Source organism: Rhinopithecus roxellana, chromosome 6 (genome assembly GCF_007565055.1).
Source record: "Rhinopithecus roxellana isolate Shanxi Qingling chromosome 6, ASM756505v1, whole genome shotgun sequence".
Taxonomy (NCBI): domain Eukaryota; kingdom Metazoa; phylum Chordata; class Mammalia; order Primates; family Cercopithecidae; genus Rhinopithecus; species Rhinopithecus roxellana.
In genome coordinates this window covers 75,711,432-75,732,111 of record NC_044554.1, presented here as the reverse complement: position 1 = coordinate 75,732,111, position 20,680 = coordinate 75,711,432, and the positions used below count along the sequence as shown (strand labels likewise).

The following is a 20,680-nucleotide window of genomic DNA, read 5'->3' as shown; positions in this document are numbered from 1 at the left end:
CACAAAAAAAAAAAAAATGTTAAGTATGTGAGACTGATTTAATCACTTCACATTGTAAACATGTATCAAAACATCACATTCTACCCTATAAATATATACAATTATTTGTTAAATAAAAATAAAATTTAAAAAATACGTGCAATAGAAATATCCATCTTACTTGGTTATGCTCTAGAGTTTCAAAAAGTTGTTCATCAGACTTTAGTAATGGAATGCCTGTTCGATAGTGAACTTCGTAAGAAAACTTCATGGTTGCCCAGGTCTGACTGATTTCATTAATAACCTAGTAATCAACAATATAAATTAATTAATGTGCACAAAATTCAATTGAGAATCAACATCTAGGCTATTATGTGGAATTATTTTTCGATTTTCAAAAATGCAAACTGATATCAAATATTATTGGCTTCAGTTTTTTCCTCCAAGTAATTCATGGTGATGGGGTTTGAAGAACGAATATTATCACATCAAAGGAATGAGCATCACACTGATATCAAACTTCTATTGAATGTGAGTTTATCATCCCTAACCAAAACAGAATTTGAGAGCAAGAAGGGACTTCAATGATTACCTAAATGTTTGGTAGATATTATTTACAAATTAGCCAGCATGAAATAGGTAACGCCTTAAATGTGAATCTCAGTCTTCTGTGTGAATCTGGGTAAGCTAATTACCTCTCTATCCCTCAGTTTCCCCATCTGTAAAATAGAGATACTATTACTTACCTCAGAAGATTAAATGGGTTAATATAAATAAAGCACTTAGAGCGGTGCTGGCTACCAAATAAAGGATATGTAAGTATTTTCTGCCATAATCATCATCATCAACAGGACCATCCTCCTGTTTTACTGTGACTTAGATGATCCTAGTTCCTGCTCATCCCACACCTAATGAACAGCAAGGAACAAAGTGGGACTCATCTCTCCAGGCTTCCAGGACATCAAAAGGACTTTTCTCTAAGTTGGCTTCTATGCAAATACCCAAAATTAACCAAGTAGAAATGAACCAGCCCGAGGACACTACCTTCTCGGTCCCCAGCTCTTTCACCGCTTTGTCCACGATCCTTCGGACATCATCTTCCGCTCTGTGTAACTGCAGTGCTAACAAATCTGCCAAAGTTGTGGCTTCATTTATTAAAAACTTGACCTGATTGGGGTGAAAAAAAGGTAGACTTTACATTCCACATATATTAACGGTTCCTTTGGCCTAAAGGCTGGTGAAATGAATCCTAACTAAAATACACTCAAGTCAGGTGCTGAATACATCTCTCGTCTTGAAAGATGCGGACAATCTAAGACATTCAACTCCCAATTCCTGAGGTGTCACCTGCCGGAAGCAAGGGACAAAGTTTAGTCACATTCATGCTACCCTATTTTCTTTGTTTCACATCTTTCCCTTGTCAGCACATTTCTTAGCTCCTTTGCCCACAAAACCCATTTTTAAAGAGAATCTCATTGTTCATTTATTATAATTTGGTTGAAATCCCAGGAATCAGGTAGTGGCTCATTTGTCTTTTCTTCCTAAATAACCCTATTCACTGAACATAATTCCCAGCTGCTTCTGTGATTTAACCTAGTTTTACCACTAATTTAATCTCAGTTCATTGGCAAAAAATTCTCTTACTCATAGTGTCATTATTCATATTTACCATGTGAAAAATAATTCTCATTTCCACATTGCCTTGTGACAATGACTCCTCTTCTCTCACATTGACTCCCCTTCCCTACCCTATATTTGGTCTTGAAGACATCCTCAGCTCTTTGACATACCCAAACTCATTCATGTCTCCTGTAAGTGAAGAATTGAGACAGGCACAGGGTTGCAGGAAAGCCATTTTCTTTCCTGCTTTTGCTAAGAATATCCAGAATCTGCTTCTGGGAAGTTGCCACTCTCTGCTCTGCCCCTCCCTACCCTCTAACATTCTTCAATACCATCCATCCCTCTGCATAAGAGGACCAAATGCCCTGGTTTGTTCAGGGCTGAGGGGTTTCTAGCAAGTGGATTTCAGGGATGTAAGACTTTCAGTGCTAAAACCTGGAAAGTCCTGAGAAAACTAGATGAGTTTTGCCAGGCTATCTGTCAATTTTGGCCTCACTCTAGAGTTGCTGGGACCAGGGAGCTAGGTCTGCCCTTGAGAAGGAATGAGCAGAGATGTGTAATAGGGCCACCCTGATTAGTTGTGCAATTTGTGTACTGAACATGGACACCAGCCCAGATGACAAATGGAGATGGAAGCCAGCCTTGCCGGGCGCGGTGGCTCAAGCCTGTAATCCCAGCACTTTGGGAGGCCGAGGCAGGTGGATCACGAGGTCAGGAGATCGAGACTGTCCTGGCTAAAACGGTGAAACCCCGTCTCTACTAAAAATACAAAAAATTAGCCGGGCGTGGTGGCGGGCGCCTGTAGTCCCAGCTACTCGGGAGGCTGAGGCAGGAGAATGGCGTGAACCCAGGAGGCGAAGCTTGCAGTGAGCTGAGATCGCGCCACTGCACTCCAGCCCGGGCGACAGGAGAGACTCCATCTCAAAAAACAAAAAACAAAAAGGAAGCCAGCCTCTGCTCTGCTGTCCTGGGGACAACCTGGAGGAGGGTGCCTTTTTCTAAATTGTCTGTCAGAGCAGGTGACTTTTTCTAGCTGGCAAAAAGGCATAACACAGGCAAGTAGTGGCTATGCTGAGACAAAATTTTATTGGCAGAAATATGAGAAGGGGATGGGGAGCAGAGCACATAGTCTACTACACATTCAAAGATTCGATAAAAATTTTCTGAATGCACAAATTAATTACAAAGTCTAAATAGCCAATGTCTAAAAGACTCTATAAAAAATACAATAGTGGCAATAGCTTCAGAGATCCATTTATTGAGCACTTACTACATACTAGGTCCTTTATATACAGTCATTCATCACTTAACAATGGGGATATGTTCTGAGGAATGTATTGTTAGGTGATTTTTGTCATTGTGTGAACACTATGGAATGAACTTGCACAAACCTAGATAGCATAGCCTACTACGCAACTATGGTACATGGTGTGTAGTAGGCTATGCCATTTATGCCATGCTCCTAGGCTACAAACCTATACAGCACATTACTGAACACTGCAGGCAATTATAACACAGTGCTAAGTACTTGTGTATCTAAACATACTTAAACATATAAAAGCTACAGTAAAAATACAGTATCTTTTTATGGGACCAGTATAGTATATGTGGTCCAGCACTGACTGAAAGGTCATTATGCAGTGCATGACTATGTGTATATATGTGTATGCATATGTGTGTTTTAAATATATGTGTATACATGTGTGTACATCTATATTTCATATATTATTTCTCATGTGTATGTGTGTGGGTGTGTGTATATATACACACACATATATAAAATTTCCAATGTGTTCACCCAGTCTGCATGGGAAGTATTATATTTATTTTATAAAAGGGCCAACCGAGTCATAAAGAACAGGCAACTTGTCCCAGATTCCAGAGCTGCTAAGTGTTAGGGTTAGAACCACAAAGCCCAGGCTGTCCCCACTTCTCCACAATGCCCTTGCCCGTTTTCCTACTCTGCAACACCCCTTCACATCCTGAAAGCCTTTCTTCAGTGTGCCCCTCAAACTCTTGATTTGCTTAATGAAAACATACACAGATTAGACTTTTTATATATTTTAAACTCATAAAGGTCACCTTCCCTGAAGAGTGCATAAGGTTGTTATATTTGCTTTCAATAGACATAGAAAGGCAATAAAATAGAAGCTCAAGTGGCATGGACACATGAGAAACCACTTTATGCCTTGCAATAAAATCAAAATCATCAAAAGACCATGAAAAAAAGGCACCATTATTAAATGAATTATGGGTGAAAAAGAAATCACAATTTTGGATTCCTTTTTCCCACAAATTCACTTTTATACTTTCTGACCCTTTCCATAGTAAGATTATTTGCAGCCATCTCACCAGATGGCTAGCTCTATAAAATGTTTTCATATTATCTCACTTATGCCTTGCAAGATTCCCCTAATGTATAAGAGCAGATAGCATCCCTTCTCATTTGATTACTAAAAAGCAAAACTCAAATGAAAGAGGTTAAGTGACTTGCTTAAGGTCACATAGCCAGTAAGAGAAAAAAGGGGAGCAAGAACTAGGACCTTGGGCATCCAGACCACTGATCCCCCCAAAGAGCTTGATCTCCTACATCTGACTAGAGACCTTTTCATAAATTACACTTCATCCTGGATGATGCAAACCAAGAAGTAACACTTCACAGTCACAAAAATATTCAATTAGTGAGACCGAGGATACTGACCCCAATAGCTTTCATCAGCTGGTGCCAATGCCTGTCCCTGAGGGCAGGGCTCTGTAACTCTGTGATGGCCCTCAGGGAGGCTGTCATGTCCTTAACCGTGCCTTCCAGGCCTGTGTAAGCATCCCAGATGCGGACTTCCTTGTTGAGTGACCCAATTTCCTAAAGAAAAGTGGAGGATAAAACCTAGCTCCAAAGATATAATAACAAGTATATATTAATAATTTGCCTCCTTTGGAAGAATAAATATGTGCATTTCCCAACTCCCGGATTAGAAAAGAGTGAAAGCATTTGAACTCCTAGACCAAGGACCAAAACCAGAGAAACGGAAAGGGATCCACTCATTTGTACATTACAAGTCCACTATGTACAAGCCACTTGGATATACTGCTTTCTCATGCACAAGATCTAACTGAATATCCCATGAGGAAACATAGGTAAGTAACAGAGTTCACAGGACACGTGCAATAAAGAATGTTTCCTCTATAAACATAAATAAATGGAAACAGATTATTATTGGATTACTAAGACCTCCTTCGGAATACATGACTCATTTAAACAATAGCTTTGGAATGATGATTACCTTTGAGTGCCTGTTTCTTGAAACTTAAATATTTCACCATCTTAAAATGCCAAATAGGTCCCTTGACTTGGCTGGTCCTCTCAGCCCAAGGAACAACATCAGCAATTGTGAATGAGAAAACCCATAAGAATATAACTAGAACTCAGCATAAAATAAAGGGCAATGTGACCCCATGACATCCAAAAGAATGAAGGGACATCTTAGTTTGGGTCTGTGGGACTGGCATAATATAGGGGAAAATACAGGCGAGAGTGGGTAGGAGCCGAAGCAAAGAAGCCCTGGGGTGGAAAGAAGCAAATGGCCCTGTCACTTTTAACTACCTTTCACTGATATGCATTTTGGCTTTATCCAAAGATGCTCTGTCTTCAGAGGGCATACTGCTATGCAGAAAAGATATCAAAGTCCAGTAAGTACCAAATTACAATCAGTTCAGTTCTGTATATGTTGAGCTCCCTTGGGATACCAGAGTCATTAATAAGAACAGAGATCACAGTATTTTACATAAATCCAGAGGTGGCATACTCCTATTAGTTGACCCAAATTCCAGAACCAAAAGGTACCTTTTCAGATACAAAATGTTTATGGTTGCTAAGTAAAGAAATCAAAAGCTTTTAGAAGCCTGACCCCTTGGCCCTGACAATGTTCCTCTCTGTTCTAGGAAGCCGTAGGAAGCTCATAATTAGAGCAGCTTCTCATAAATTCATTAACCCTAATATGCTTCTATCAATTCACTCACAGAAAGGCAGGCTTGATTAGAAGTGCAACTGACTAAGGGTGAAAAAAAAAAACACTGTCTGTTATCACTCTGTTAGAAGTAAATAAGTACATGCAGCCCAATACACCAGATACTAGGTTAGGGAAGATGGAAGGAGGTGGTGCTGAGAAAGATAAATTGTTGTAATAGACAGCTATGGAACTCGCCTTGGCAAACCTTCTGAGTTCTACATCCATCTGTTCCACATTAATCTGTCTCCACTGGGTTTTAGTCCAATTATCAATGCTTCTCTGAAAACGCAAAAGCAGATAAAAGTGTCAACAACATTTGGTGAAAGCAAGTCTCTGCAGCAAAATATATAAACTGATTATACACAGTAACTCTATCATCCAGTGGAAAGCCAATTTTTTAAATATTAACTGCACTTGTCAAAACTTCCCTATCACCAAAACAAAAAAGTTGTCAGAACCATGTCAAGCTAAAGGCCAAAACATTATGATATATTAATTTCTAGTAGCGATGATAAATTCCATACACATACCATCATTATCACTTAATCCTGTGTACTTTGAATAAACTGATAAATAGATTAAATAACAGACTTTTATAATTCTACATGTAATAAGCTTTCACATGAAAATTTTCATCCATTATAAACAATACTCTCATTAACCATTTCTTGACCATATTTTATATTTCTATATGACTTTCAATTACCTTAAAAGATTATAGTGCTTGTTGCAATATGCCTCATTCCCTAGAACTTATTTTTTCACTTAAGTTTTTAACTTAATTAACCATATACAAATTATTTTTAGTAAGGGTCTGTTTGTATATGCCCAGGCATGTAAGTATAAGCATAGGTATATGTATGAGTTGGTATGCACAGATGACTACATGTGTAATATATATTTATATATTAATTTTCATTTATATTCTATACAATCTCCCCAAAGGATTTGAGGCAGTTAGCTTATTATACAAAGTTTCATCCTGAACTAAAAATAAAAACAACTGCTAGTCAAAGAATAATCATCCACTAACAGAGATATATGAATTCTAATTTGGGGCTGGGGTGCGGACCTAATTTCCACATATGTCAAGGCATTACAAAACCCAAATAGAATGCCTGGCCTCTACAAACTGCATATATAAAAGAACTACTAAATAAAAAGCATATTTTGAAAAAGCACATCTTACTCGAACATAAATGATGACATCCCACAGTCCCTTGAGCAATTTTATTTCTTTGCGACACTGTTTCATTTGTTTGTACTCTGGAAGAGCCACTTCAAAAAGACGAGTAGATTCTTGCATCTGCAACATTTCTTCTTCTAAGGCCTCAAGCTCTTGATTTGCCTAAGGAGAGAACATAAACACCTGCATACAAACTGCCAGAGAAAGAGAAGACATGCAGTTCTGGAGTTCTGGTTATCTCGACATTTCAATCTTTGATTCTAAAAGGAAAATAAAAAGAAATCTGCAGCATAACTATTGGCAAAATGTAGAAGGTTTTAGAAGAGCAAACTCAGCTACTCAAAAAGTGAGAATAGACTACTATTAAACACAGTAACTTAACAATACTCTCCCTATACACGTATTTTAGCAAAATTTCCTCCTCATCAGATTTCTCTGAATACAATTTTTCCTCTTGGTTTTTGTACTGAGAACTGGGGAATTTTCTGAGGAACAAAAGGTGGGGCTCTAGAAACTTCCACGTAAGAATGAATTATCTTTTTAATAATGACTTAGTTTATTAAAACTTTCAGATTTAAAAAATACCCCACAGATTATCAATATCAAATGCACTGAAGAGAATTTGTGAAATAAAACACAAAGCTAAAAACACAGCCCACTATGAAAACATCACCATAGGACTATCTTTATCAAGGTTCACTTATATATGCCATCTATGTAGAACAGTTTACATTTTACACCAAACTTAAATACTGGCATGTTTTTTCTTTTGTGACGAACCAACTCTTAATTTTCATCTTTAATTAACAAAATGGTACTATGTTTATATGGTAAAAGTTCAAGGTATAGAGGAGCACTTGCAAGGCAGGAAAGCAATCCTTCAGGTTCACTCTCATTCTTTCGGATGCTGTTTCTGTAACTCCCAATTCTGTGCTCGAGCTGCTCTTTCTTGATTGATCACATTTAGACATTATATTAGGTTACTACTGGCTTTGCAAAAGAAGGATTTGACTTTGTTTTTCCACTTTCTACTTTCTCCCATCCTCCTCCCAAGATTCAACAATTGTATTACTTCAGTTTCTTGGAATTTTAAATACTCATACTTAATGCTCTGTGTTCCATCAACCTTCAACTCTTTTTCAATTGACAAATAAAAATTGTACATATTTATCACGTACAACATGATGCTTTGAAATTGCAAGACTGGACACAGTGGCTCATGCCTGTAATCCCAGCACTTTGGGAAGTCATAGTGAGTGGATCGCTTGAGCCCAGGAGTTTGAGACTAGCCTGGGCAATGTGGCGAAACTCCATCTCTATTAAAAGTGCAAAAAAATAAAAATAAAAATAAATTAGCTGGGCATGGTGGCATGTGCCTGTAGTCCCAGCTACTCGGGAGGCTGAGGTGGGAGAATGACCTGAGACCGGGGAAGGTTGGGGCTGCAGTGAGTTCAAATCACGCCACTGCACTACAGCCTGGTCAGAGAGACCCTGTCTCAACAAAACAAAAAAAATCTATACATTGTGAAATGGCTCTATAGAGCTCATTAATATATGCATTACCTCACATACCTCATCATCTCACAATTTTTATGGTAAGAACACTTCAAATGTACTCAGCAATTTTCAAAATACAAGATGTTGCTATTAACTATAGTCACCATGTTGTACAAGAAGTCTTGTGAACTTATTCCTAACTGAAATTTTCTGCCCTTGCCTAACATCTTCCCAACCCCAACTCTGCTCTCTTCATTACCTACTATGTAAAGAATACTAGTATCCTGCTTTCATTTTTACAAGTTATATCTTCACAAACAAGAACTGCAATTCTTTTAGTTTTAAAATGTATTATGAAACATTTTATACACGTAAAAAGATATGTTTGCTCCCCATCTAGCCTAAGAAATATGACTAATAATTTTTAATGCCTTTCTCAATTTTATCCCTCTTTTCCCTACTATTTAACCACAAAACCTAATTTTTTATTTAATAATTTTTATATTTTCACATTAACGTACTGCTAAAGGCTAGATATTAAAATTTATGTTTGTGAAATGTAGTTTACTACATATGTCACGTTTCAATTGATATTTATGTTCACCTATATATTCACGATGATGTGTGTGAAGCTCATTTCCTCTACTGCATAGTACTACATTATATGAATATGTACTATTTTTTTTTTACTTCTAATAGTCATTTTGGCTTTTCCTATGTTTCACCCTTATTACTAATGCTACTAGGAACTTTCATGTTCCCTATCATATAGTATTTTACGTACAGGTTTAGTTCTTTTATTAGGTAAAAATGTCTTCTAAGTGTTTCTATCATGAATGAATGTTGAATGATAGCTAAAGTTCTTTCGGCATTTCTTGCGATAACCATACGATTTTTTTCTCCCTAATTTGTTAATGCAATTAATTATAATGATTTTCTAATGTTAAGTGAAACTTACTTTCCTTAAATGAAAACTTGTATATTGATATAATTTGATTGCTTTGTTTAGTATGTTTGTATCTACATGTACATGAGAAAGACTGATCTATATTTTTTTCCTTATACTACGGTTTTATAAAAATCAGACATGCTTCATAAAATAATTTTTGAGTGTTCATTCTTCTTCAGGTTCCTGGAATCATGTGAACGGGATCTGTTTCTTGAAAGCTTCTTAAGATTCACCTGTAAAGCCATCAGGGCTTCTTAGTCTCTCTTTTGGAATTTTTTTTTTTTTCGTTTTTTAAAAACTGGTTAACATTTTTCTTTTTATTTTCATGCTGGCTAAGTTTGAATAGTAATATGACTACTCAGATTTACTGAGACAGTTTTGGTAAATTCTATTTTCCTAAAAATTTATCCATTTTGTTTAAGTTTTTAAGCTTCTTGTTAATAGTGCTCTATATTTTTGAATGTATGCTGTTTCTGTACAATCATTCCCTATTTTATTCTAATACTGTTAATTTTGGTTTTTTTTTTCTGTTTTTCCCTTGATGATTTCACCAGAGGTTTGTCCACAGAGTTAGGCTTTTCTAAGAACCAAATTTGGCACTGTTTGGAGTATAACTAGTTATTCATCACTATAAATAACTAGAGCTATTTTAGTGATGGTTCACTATAAATAACTAGAGTTATTTTAGTGATGGTTTATTGGTGGTAAATATATTACATTTTTGTTTACCTGAAATATCTTCACTTCACTGTTATTGAGATACAATTTTTCCCAGTAGAATTGAAAGACATCATCCACTACCTTCTGGCTCTCATTTTTGCTAATGAGAAGTACGCCCTTAGCCTAATCATCATTTCTAACAAGTGACCAGTCTTTTCTATCTGGTTGCTTTGAAAATCTTTTTGCTTTTGGTATTCTGCAGTTCACTGTGATGTGTCTAGATGCAGTCTATCTATCCTGGTTGGGAGTCAGTGAATTTCCTGAATCTATTGATTTATGTTTTGACCAGTCTATTAGTCATGGTTCTCCAGAAAGATAGAACCAACAGGGAAAAATAAACAGATATATGAGGGAAGTTTTATTAGGGGTATTGGCTCACACAATTATGAAGGCTGAGAAGTCTCACAATAAGCCATCTGCAAGCTGGAAATCTAGTAGTGTGGCTCAGTGCAAGTTCAAAGGCCTCACAACCAGGAAAGCTGATAGTACAATCCTCAGTCTGGGGCCAAAGGCCTAAGAACCAGATGCTGAGGGTGGGGGGTTGTAGGTTCAAGTCCAGGAGTCCAAAGTCCAGGGAGACTGGAATTCTGATGTCCAAGATCAGGAGAAAGGTATTCCTTTTCCAGAGGAGACAGTGAATTTGCCTCTCCTCTGCCTTTTTCTTCTATCTGGGCCCCCGGCCAGTTGGACAATGCCCACCCACACTGCAGGTGGATCTTCCCCACTCAGTCCACCAACTCACAAACAAGTCTCTCCTGTGTCCTCATGGACACACCCAGAAATGTTTTACCAGCTCTGTAGGTATCCCTTAATCTAGTCAAGTTGACACCTAAATTTAACCATCACAACCAGTCCTTTAAAAGTCTCAGCTATTATCTTGCAGACTATATTCTGTTCATTCTCTCTTCCAGGAAGTACCAAGAGAAGAGCTGGATGGCATTCTAACTTCTTTCTGTGTGTCCTTTAAGCTGTTTTATATTTTCCATCTCCTTACACCGATTCCTGCATTCTAAGTGATTTCTTCCAATGTAATTTGTATTTCACTAATTCTCTTTCCAATTTTAATGAGCTCTTTAACCCATCTGCTAAATTGTATTTTTTTTCACAACTGCATTTTTCTTTTTTTTTTTTTCAATTCTTTTTTTTTTCCTTTTTTTTTTTTATTATTATACTTTAAGTTCTAGGGTACATGTGCATAACATGCAGGTTTGTTACATATGTATACTTGTGCCATGTTGGTGTGCTGCACCCATCAACTCGTCAGCACCCATCACTTCATCATTTATATCAGGTACAATGCAATCCCTCCCCCCTCTCCCCTCCCCATGATAGGCCCCGATGTGTGATGTTCCCCTTCCCGAGTCCAAGTGATGTCATTGCTCAGTTCCCACCTATGAGTGAGAACATGCGGTGTTTGGTATTCTCCTCTTGTGATAGTTTGCTAAGAATGATGGTTTCCAGCTGCATCCATGTCCCTATAAAGGACGCAAACTCATCCTTTTTTATGGCTGCATAATACTCCATGGTGTATATGTGCCACATTTTCTTAATCCAGTCTGTCACAGATGGACATTTGGGTTGATTCCAAGTCTTTGCTATTGTGAATAGTGCCACAATAAACATATGTGTGCATGTGTCTTTATAGCAGCATGATTTATAATCCTTTGGGTATATACCCAGTAGTGGGATGGCTGGGTCATATGGTACATCTAGACCTAGATCCTTGAGGAATTGCCATACTGTTTTCCATAATGGTTGAACTAGTTTACAATCCCACCAACAGTGTAAAAGTGTTCCTATTTCTCCACATCCTCTCCAGCACCTGTTGTTTCCTGACTTTTTAATGATTGCCATTCTAACTGGTGTGAGATGGTATCTCATTGTGGTTTTGATTTGCATTTCTCTGATGGCCAGTGAAGATGAGCATTTTTTCATGTGTCTGTTGGCTGTATGAATGTCTTCTTTTGAGAAATGTCTGTTCATATCCTTTGCCCACATTTTGATGGGGTTGTTTTTTTCTTGTAAATTTGTTTGAGTTCTTTGTAGATTCTGGATATCAGCCCTTTGTCAAATGAGTAGATTGCAAAAATTTTCTCCCATTCTGTAGGTTGCCTGTTCACTCTGATGGTAGTTTCTTTTGCTGTGCAGAAGCTCTTTAGTTTAACGAGATCCCATTTGTCAATTTTGGCTTTTGTTGCCGTTGCTTTTGGTGTTTTAGACATGAAGTCCTTGCCCATGCCTATGTCCTGAATGGTATTACCTAGGTTTTCTTCTAGGGTTTTTATGGTATTAGGTCAACATTTAAGTCTCTAATCCATCTTGAATTAATTTTCGTATAAAGAGTAAGGAAAGGATCCAGTTTCAGCTTTCTACTTATGGCTGGCCAATTTTCCCAGCACAATTCATTAAATAGGGAATCCTTTCCTCATTTCCTGTTTTTGTCAGGTTTGTCCAAGATCAGATGGTTGTAGATGTGTGGTATTATTTCTGAGGGCTCTGTTCTGTTCCATTGGTCTATATCTGTTTTGGTACCAGTTACTGTAGCCTTGTAGTATAGTTTGAAGCCAGGTAGCGTGATGCCTCCAGCTTTGTTCTTTTGACTTAGGATTGTCTTGGCAATGTGGGCTCTTTTTTTGGTTCCATATGAACTTTGAAGCAGTTTTTTCCAATTCTGTGAAGAAACTCATTGGTAGCTTCATGGGGATGGCATTGAATCTAGAAATAACCTTGGGCAGTATGGCCATTTTCACGATATTGATTCTTCCTATCCATGAGCATGGTATGTTCTTCCATTTGTTTGTGTCCTCTTTGATTTCACTGAGCAGTGGTTTGTAGTTCTCCTTGAAGAGGTCCTTTACATCCCTTGTCAGTTGGATTCCTAGGTATTTTATTCTCTTTGAAGCAATTATGAATGGAAGTTCATTCATGATTTGGCTCTCTGTTTGTCTGTTACTGGTGTATAAGAATGCTTGTGATTTTTGCACATTAATTTTGTATCCTGAGACTTTGCTGAAGTTGCTTATCAGCTTAAGGAGATTTTGGGCTGAGACAATGGGGTTTTCTAAATATACAATCATGTCATCTGCAAACAGGGACAATTTGACTACAATTTTCCTAAGTGAATACCCTTGATTTCTTTCTCTTGCCTGATTGCCCTAGCCAGAACTTCCAACACTATGTTGAATAGGAGAGGTGAGAGAGGGCATCCCTGTCTTGTGCCAGTTTTCAAAGGGAATTTTTCCAGTTTTTGCCCATTCAGTATGATATTGGCTGTGGGTTTGTCATAAATAGCTCTTATTATTTTGAGGTACGTTCCATCAATACCGAATTGATTGAGCGTTTTTAGCATGAAGGGCTGTTGAATTTTGTCAAAAGCCTTTTCTGCATCTATTGAGATAATCATGTGGTTCTTGTCTTTGGTTCTGTTTATATGCTGGATTACGTTTATTGATTTGCGAATGTTGAACCAGCCTTGCATCCCAGGGATGAAGCCCACTTGATCATGGTGGATAAGCTTTTTGATGTGCTGCTGAATCTGGTTTGCCAGTATTTTATTGAGGATTTTTGCATCAATGTTCATCAGGGATATTGGTCTAAAATTCTCTTTTGTTGTTGTGTGTCTGCCAGGCTTTGGTATCAGGATGATGTTGGCCTCATAAAATGAGTTAGGGAGGATTCCCTCTTTTTCTGTTGATTGGAATAGTTTCAGAAGGAATGGTACCAGCTCCTCCTTGTACCTCTGGTAGAATTCAGCTGTGAATCCATCTGGTCCTGGACTTTTTTTGGTTGGTAGGCTATTAATGATTGCCTCAATTTCAGAGCCTGCTATTGGTCTATTCAGGGATTCAACTTCTTCCTGGTTTAGTCTTGGAAGAGTGTAAGTGTCCAGCAAATGATCCATTTCTTCTAGATTTTCTAGTTGATTTGCGTAGAGGTGTTTATAGTATTCTCTGATGGTAGTTTGTATTTCTGTGGGGTCGGTGGTGATATCCCCTTTATCATTTTTTATTGCATCTATTTGATTCTTCTCTCTTTTCTTCTTTATTAGTCTTGCTAGCAGTCTGTCAATTTTGTTGATCTTTTCAAAAAACCAACTCCTGGATTCATTGATTTTTTGGAGGGTTTTTTGTGTCTCTATCTCCTTCAGTTCTGCTCTGATCTTAGTTATTTCTTGCCTTCTGCTAGCTTTTGAATGTGTTTGCTCTTGCCTCTCTAGTTCTTTTAATTGTGATGTTAGAGTGTCAATTTTAGATCTTTCCAGCTTTCTCTTGTGGGCATTTAGTGCTATAAATTTCCCTCTACACACTGCTTTAAATGTGTCCCAGAGATTCTGGTATGTTGTATCTTTGTTCTCACTGGTTTCAAAGAACATCTTTATTTCTGCCTTCATTTTATGATGTACCCAGTAGTCATTCAGGAGCAGGTTGTTCAGTTTCCATGTAGTGGAGCGGTTTTGATTGAGTTTCTTAGTCCTGAGTTCTAGTTTGATTGCACTGTGGTCTGAGAGACAGTATGTTATAATTTCTGTTCTTGTACATTTGCTGAGGGAGTGCTTTACTTCCAATTATGTGGTCAATTTTGGAATAAGTGCGATGTGGCACTGAGAAGAATGTATATTCTGTTGATTTGGGGTGGAGAGTTCTATAGATGTCTATTAGTTCTGCTTGGTGCAGAGATGAGTTCAATTCCTGGATATCCTTGTTAACTTTCTTTCTCGTTGATCTGTCTAATGTTGACAGTGGAGTGTTGAAGTCTCCCATTATTATTGTATGGGAATCTAAGTCTCTTTATAAGTCTCTAAGGACTTGCTTTATGAATCTGGGTGCTCCTGTATTGGGTGCATATATATTTAGGATAGTTAGCTCTTCCTGTTGAATTGATCCCTTTACCATTATGTAATGGCCTTCTTTGTCTCTTTTGATCTTTGATGGTTTAAAGTCTGTTTTATCAGAGACTAGGATTGCAACCCCTGCTTTTTTTTGTTCTCCATTTGCTTGGTAGATCTTCCTCCATCCCTTTATTTTGAGCCTATGTATGTCTCTGCATGTGAGATGGGTCTCCTGAATACAGCAGACTGATGGGTCTTGACTCTTTATCCAGTTTGCCAGTCTGTGTCTTTTAATTGAGCATTTAATCCATTTACATTTAAGGTTAATATTGTTATGTGTGAACTTGATCCTGCCATTATGATATTAACTAGTTATTTTGCTCGTTAGTTGATGCAGTTTCTTCCTAGCCTCGATGGTCTTTACATTTTGGCATGTTTTCGCAATGGCTGGTACCGGTTGTTCCTTTCCATGTTTAGGGCTTCCTTCAGGGTCTCTTGTAAGGCAGGCTTGGTGGTGACAAAATCTCTAAGCATTTGCTTATCTGTAAAGGATTTTATTTCTCCTTCACTGATGAAACTTAGTTTGGCTGGATATGAAATTCTGGGTTAAAAATTCTTTTCTTTAAGAATGTTGAATATTGTCCCCCACTCTCTTCTGGCTTGTAGAGTTTCTGCCGAGAGATCTGCTGTTAGTCTGATGGGCTTCCCTTTGTGGGTAACCCGACCTTTCTCTCTGGCTGCCCTTAAGATTTTTTCCTTCATTTCAACTTTGGTGAATCTGGCAATGATGTGTCTTGGAGTTGCTCTTCTCGAGGAGTATCTTTGTGGCGTTCTCCGTATTTCCTGAATTTGAATGTTGGCCTGCCCTACTAGGTTGGGGAAGTTCTCCTGGATGATATCCTGAAGAGTGTTTTCCAACTTGGTTCCATTTTCCCCCTCACTTTCAGGCACCCCAATCAGATGTAGATTTGGTCTTTTTACATAATCCCATACTTCTTGCAGGCTTTGTTCATTTCTTTTTCTTCTTTTTTCTTTTGGTTTCTCTTCTTGCTTCGTTTCATTCATTTGATCCTCAATCGCTGATACTCTTTCTTCCAGTTGATCGAGTCGATTACTGAAGCTTGTGGATTTGTCACATATTTCTCGTGTCATGGTTTTCATCTCTGTCATTTCGTTTATGACCTTCTCTGCATTAATTATTCTAGCTGTCAATTCTTCCACTCTTTTTTCAAGATTTTTAGTTTCTTTGCACTGGGTACATAATTCCTCCTTTAGCTCTGAGTAGTTTGATGGACTGAAGCCTTCTTGTCTCATCTCGTCAAAGTCATTCTCTGATCAGCTTTGATCCGTTGCTGGCCATGAGCTGCGCTCCTTTGCAGGGTGAGATGCGCTCTTATTTTTTGAATTTCCAGCTTTTCTGCCCTGATTTTTCCCCATCTTTGTGGTTTTATCTGTCTCTGGTCTTTGATGATGGTGACGTACTGATGGGGTTTTGGTATAGGTGTCCTTCCTGTTTGATAGTTTTCCTTCTAGCAGTCAGGACCCTTAGCTGTAGGTCTGTTGGAGATTGCCTGAGGTCCACTCCAGACCCTGTTTGCCTGGGTATCAGCAGCAGAGGTTGCAGAAGATAGAATATTGCTGCACAGCGAGTATACCTGTCTGATCCTTACTTTGGAAGCTTCCTCTCGGGGGTGTACTCCACCCTGTGAGGTGTGGGGTGTCAGACTGCCCCTAGTGGGGGATGTCTCCCAGTTAGGCTACTCAGGGTTCAGGGACCCACTTGAGCGGGCAGTCTGTCCCTTCTCAGATCTCCACCTCCATGTTGGGAGATCCACTGCTCTCTTCAAAGCTGTCAGACAGAGTCGTTTGCGTCTGCAGAGGTTCCTGCTTTTTTTATTGTTGTTGTTTAGCTGTGCCCTGTCCCCAGAGGTGGAGTCTACAGAGACAGGCAGGTTTCCTTGAGCTGCTGTGAGCTCCACCCAGTTCGAGCTTCCCAGCAGCTTTGTTTACCTACTTAAGCCTCAGCAATGGCGGGCGCCCCTCCCCCAGCCTCGCTGCTGCCTTGCGGTTAGATCACAGACTGCTGTGCTAGCAATGAGGGAGGCTCCGTGGCCGTGGCACCCTCCTGGCCAGGTGTGGGATACAATCTCCTGGTGTGCCCGTTTGCTCAAAGCGCAGTATTGGGGTGGGAGTCACCCGATTCTCCAGGTGTTGTGTGTCTCAGTTCCCCTGGCTAGGAAAAGGGACTCCCTTCCCCCTTGCGCTTCCCAGGTGAGGTGATGCCTTGCCCTGCTTCAGCTCTCGCTGGTCAGGCTGTAGCAGCTGACTAGCACCGATTGTCCAGCACTCCCTAGTGAGATGACCCCAGTACCTCAGTTGAAAATACAGAAATCACCGGTCTTCTGTGTCGCTCGCGCTGGGAGTTGGAGACTGGAGCTGTTCCCATTTGGCCATCTTGCTCCGCCCCTCACAACTTGCAGTTTTCATTTCCATAAGTATCTGGCCCTTTTTCAAATTCAAGTGATCACTGTTGATAGCCTCAAAACTGAGAACTTGCTCATTTTTTTCAATATTATCTTTTATTTCCTTCTAATATCTAAAGCTTTGTATGGATCCATATCTGTGGTTTATTTCAACTGACTCTTAGGCATAATGGTGTGTTTATTGTTTTATCGTGGACTCATATTTGACTGAACTTAATCTGTTGGACTCCCTAAAGAGACTGAATGAGAGTGCTTTTTTCCAGAGATGATTTAGGTTTGCTTCTACTAGTTGCTAGGAAGATACTTGTAACCATTTCAATTTCCTGGCTTAGAAATTCCTTAATCATAGGGGTAGTATAAAACTGGACCATAGACCCTTGTGAGAACAGGAATATGTTAACAAACTCCCAGAGCATCGTTTTCTGTTTTTTTCACCCTACTCTGAGCATCAGTGAAGACCCATAGAGACTCATAGGCTTCCTTTGCAGGCTGCAGACCTTCCCTAGCTCACTCGCCAATGAGGGTATCACCCTTAAGAACATCTTCTATTTCTTCATGAGAAACTTAATCTCATAGTTCTAGACTTCTGATATTTTCATTTTCACTACAGCAGCACAGGCTTCTGCATTTGCCTCTACTTTCTCTTGTCCTTTAGAGATTTGTCTTATGTTCTTGTGAGCTCAGCAATAGATTAAAAATCATACATTTGTGAATATGTGTTCAGCATCTGTTTTGTGAAAGAGGGCTTTTCAAAATGTCTGGTCTACCATAATCTCCAAAGTCAATATCCTTTTGATTTATCTTTAATCATTTTTTTCCTATTATGTATACTAATTCCATTATTCCTAGAAATATATACCCAGTTATGGCCGGGCACAGTGGCTCACGCTTATATTCCCAGCACGTTGGGAGGCTGAGACAGGCAGATCACTGGAGGTCAGGAGTTCAAGACCAGTCTGGCCAACAGGGTGAAACCCCATCTCTACTAAAAATACAAAAATTATCCAGGTGTGGTGATGCGTGCCTGTCTGTGGTCCCAGCTACTTGGGACGTTGAGGCAGGAGAATCACTTGAACCTGGGAGGCAAAGGTTGTAGTGAGCTGAGATCATGCCACCATACTCCAGCCTGGGCAACACAGCAAGACTCTGTCAAACAAAGAAAAGGAAAGGAAAAGGAAAGGAAGAAATATCCAGTTATGTTAATTCAGCTGGTTATTATACGGTTACTATATCTTTGGCTGTGAAGAAATGGTAGCACTTTACCAGGGAGCCTCATTTTAAAGGGAGGGATTCACTGCACTGTTCCCCTTATTTGTGGAAAGTCAGTGGTTTCTGTCTTGTGGATTGAGATGTCTTCAGTACCGGGGTCCACTATACCAACCCAGAGCAAGAGTACATATGCCTTTCGCTGAGTCTAACTAGATTAACATTAGATATGTCTGCTGAACAAACACACCAACAACATGACTTTAAGAAAAAGTTCACCCAGCCCTACTACATTCAAAATATTCCTGTAGTTACAAGCATAAGCATCTCTGACTTTTAAATATGTAACTATATGCTGTTATAGTATAGCAGGAACATGATAAAATTCAGTAAATAACTGTAGTAAATGTTTACATACAGCATGTTGGTTAGTCAAGTAAAAACGTTTCCCCATCCACAATCTGTTCAGACCACCTGCAATTTAGACATAATCTTTAAAAAATAAAAAATAAAACCAAGTATATTAGCATACTCTAACCTACTCCCTTTTCAATGAATATGTTAACCAATTTTCTTCTGCCAAGTGAAAGAGGCAACATGATGCTATAGAATGGTGTTTTCTGAATAAGTTTAAAGCAATTAAATCTAAATTCAACCCAAAATTTCGAAAGAGAGGTAAGGGCTCTGTCAGCTGCACCCGGCGAAGGAGTTAAGACTATCTCCAGCATGAAGTGAAATCAGGGTGACAGGCTAGATGAGCGATGCAGAAAGGTGCGTAGCTCCTAAATCTAAACTTCACACAACTATTTTCTTATTTTGGTTGCTAGGTAAAGTTCCTAGAGAAACAAAGACACCATTTTTCTAACAAAATTTTAAAACATCTTTTCAAGTGTTCTGTGAATTACTTACCATTTGGATTCTTTGCGCACCATATTCATTCTTATAGTCAACTATAATAAAGTACAGTTGTTCATTATAAAGTAGGATTGAATGACTCAACAATCTTCATGTCCAGGGTTAAGTATAAGTTATGGGCTTCCTTGACTATGGTTAAAAGTTATAAGCAAAAGAATCACAAGAGAAGGGGTATAGTGTTTAAAATTTCTGATAAAAAAAAAAGAAAAGTTTAGCTAGCCAGAATGTTAATCCTACTTCTGTCACTTACTAACAGAAATCTGTAAGGAATTACTTAATTATACAAACCTTTTTTTTTTTTTTTTTGAGATGAAGTCTTGCTCTGTCACCACGCTGGAGTACAGTGGCGTAATCTTGGCTCACTGCAACCTCCGCCTCCCAGGTTCAAGCGACTCTCCTGCCTCAGTCTCCTGAGTGGTTGGAATTACAGGAACCCACCACCACGCCCGGCTAATTTTTTTTTTTTTAATATGTATTTTAGTAGATACAGGGTTTCACCATGTTGGCCAGGATGGTCTTGATCTCCTGACCTTGTGATATGCCTGCCTCGAGTTCCAGAGTGCCTGGGTTACAGGTGTGAGCCAATGTACCCGGCCACAAGCTTGTTTTTTTATTTGAAATAGGAAAAGTAATACAAGCCATATCATAAGGAGACTGTGAGAATTTAAAAGAAATAATGTAAGTGATATGCTTAACAAAATTCTTGACATATATTAAGGACTCAAAAAATAGTAGTAGTTGTTACTCTCTCTAGTATGATTACTATGATGATTGTAATGGTTAATACCAAGTGTCAACTTGATTGGATTGAAGGATACAAAGTATTGTTCCTGGGTGTGTCTGTGCCGGGTGTTGCCAAAGGAGATTAACAACTGAGTCAGTAGACTGGGAGAGGCAGACTCACCCTCAATCTGGGCAGGCACCATCTAATCAGCTGCCAGCACAGCTAGGATAAAAGCAGGCAGAGGAACGTGGAAGGCCTAGACTGGCTGAGTCTTCTGGCCTCCATCTTTCTCCCATGCTAGATGCTTCCTGTCCTCGAACATTTGACTCCAAGTTCTTCAGCTTTTGGTCTCTTGGACCTACACCAGGGGCTTGCTAGGGACTCTGGGGCCTTTGGCCACAGACTGAAGGCTGCAATGTTGGCTTCCCTACTTTTGAGATTTTGGGACTCAAAGCGGCTTCCCTGTTCCTCAGCTTGCAGATAGCCTACTGTGGGACTTCCCCTTGTGATGGTGTGAGTCATCACACCAGTTTATTAAGGAGTAATATATACATCTATATATACAT

General features: G+C 39.0%; 1 protein-coding gene across 1 annotated transcript in view; it reads right to left on the bottom strand.

Moving 5' to 3' along the window:
• The window catches only part of DNAH11 (dynein axonemal heavy chain 11), a 417,881-nt gene that overhangs the window by 331,546 nt on the left and 65,655 nt on the right, over positions 1-20,680 (bottom strand). Inside the window, exons 21-25 of the mRNA XM_030932862.1 lie at positions 6,796-6,954; positions 5,802-5,885; positions 4,301-4,459; positions 1,024-1,146; positions 161-283 (exon numbers count right to left, since the gene is read on the bottom strand). Coding sequence (XP_030788722.1) covers positions 161-283; positions 1,024-1,146; positions 4,301-4,459; positions 5,802-5,885; positions 6,796-6,954 — 648 coding nt within the window. The remainder of the gene's footprint in view (positions 1-160; positions 284-1,023; positions 1,147-4,300; positions 4,460-5,801; positions 5,886-6,795; positions 6,955-20,680) is intronic.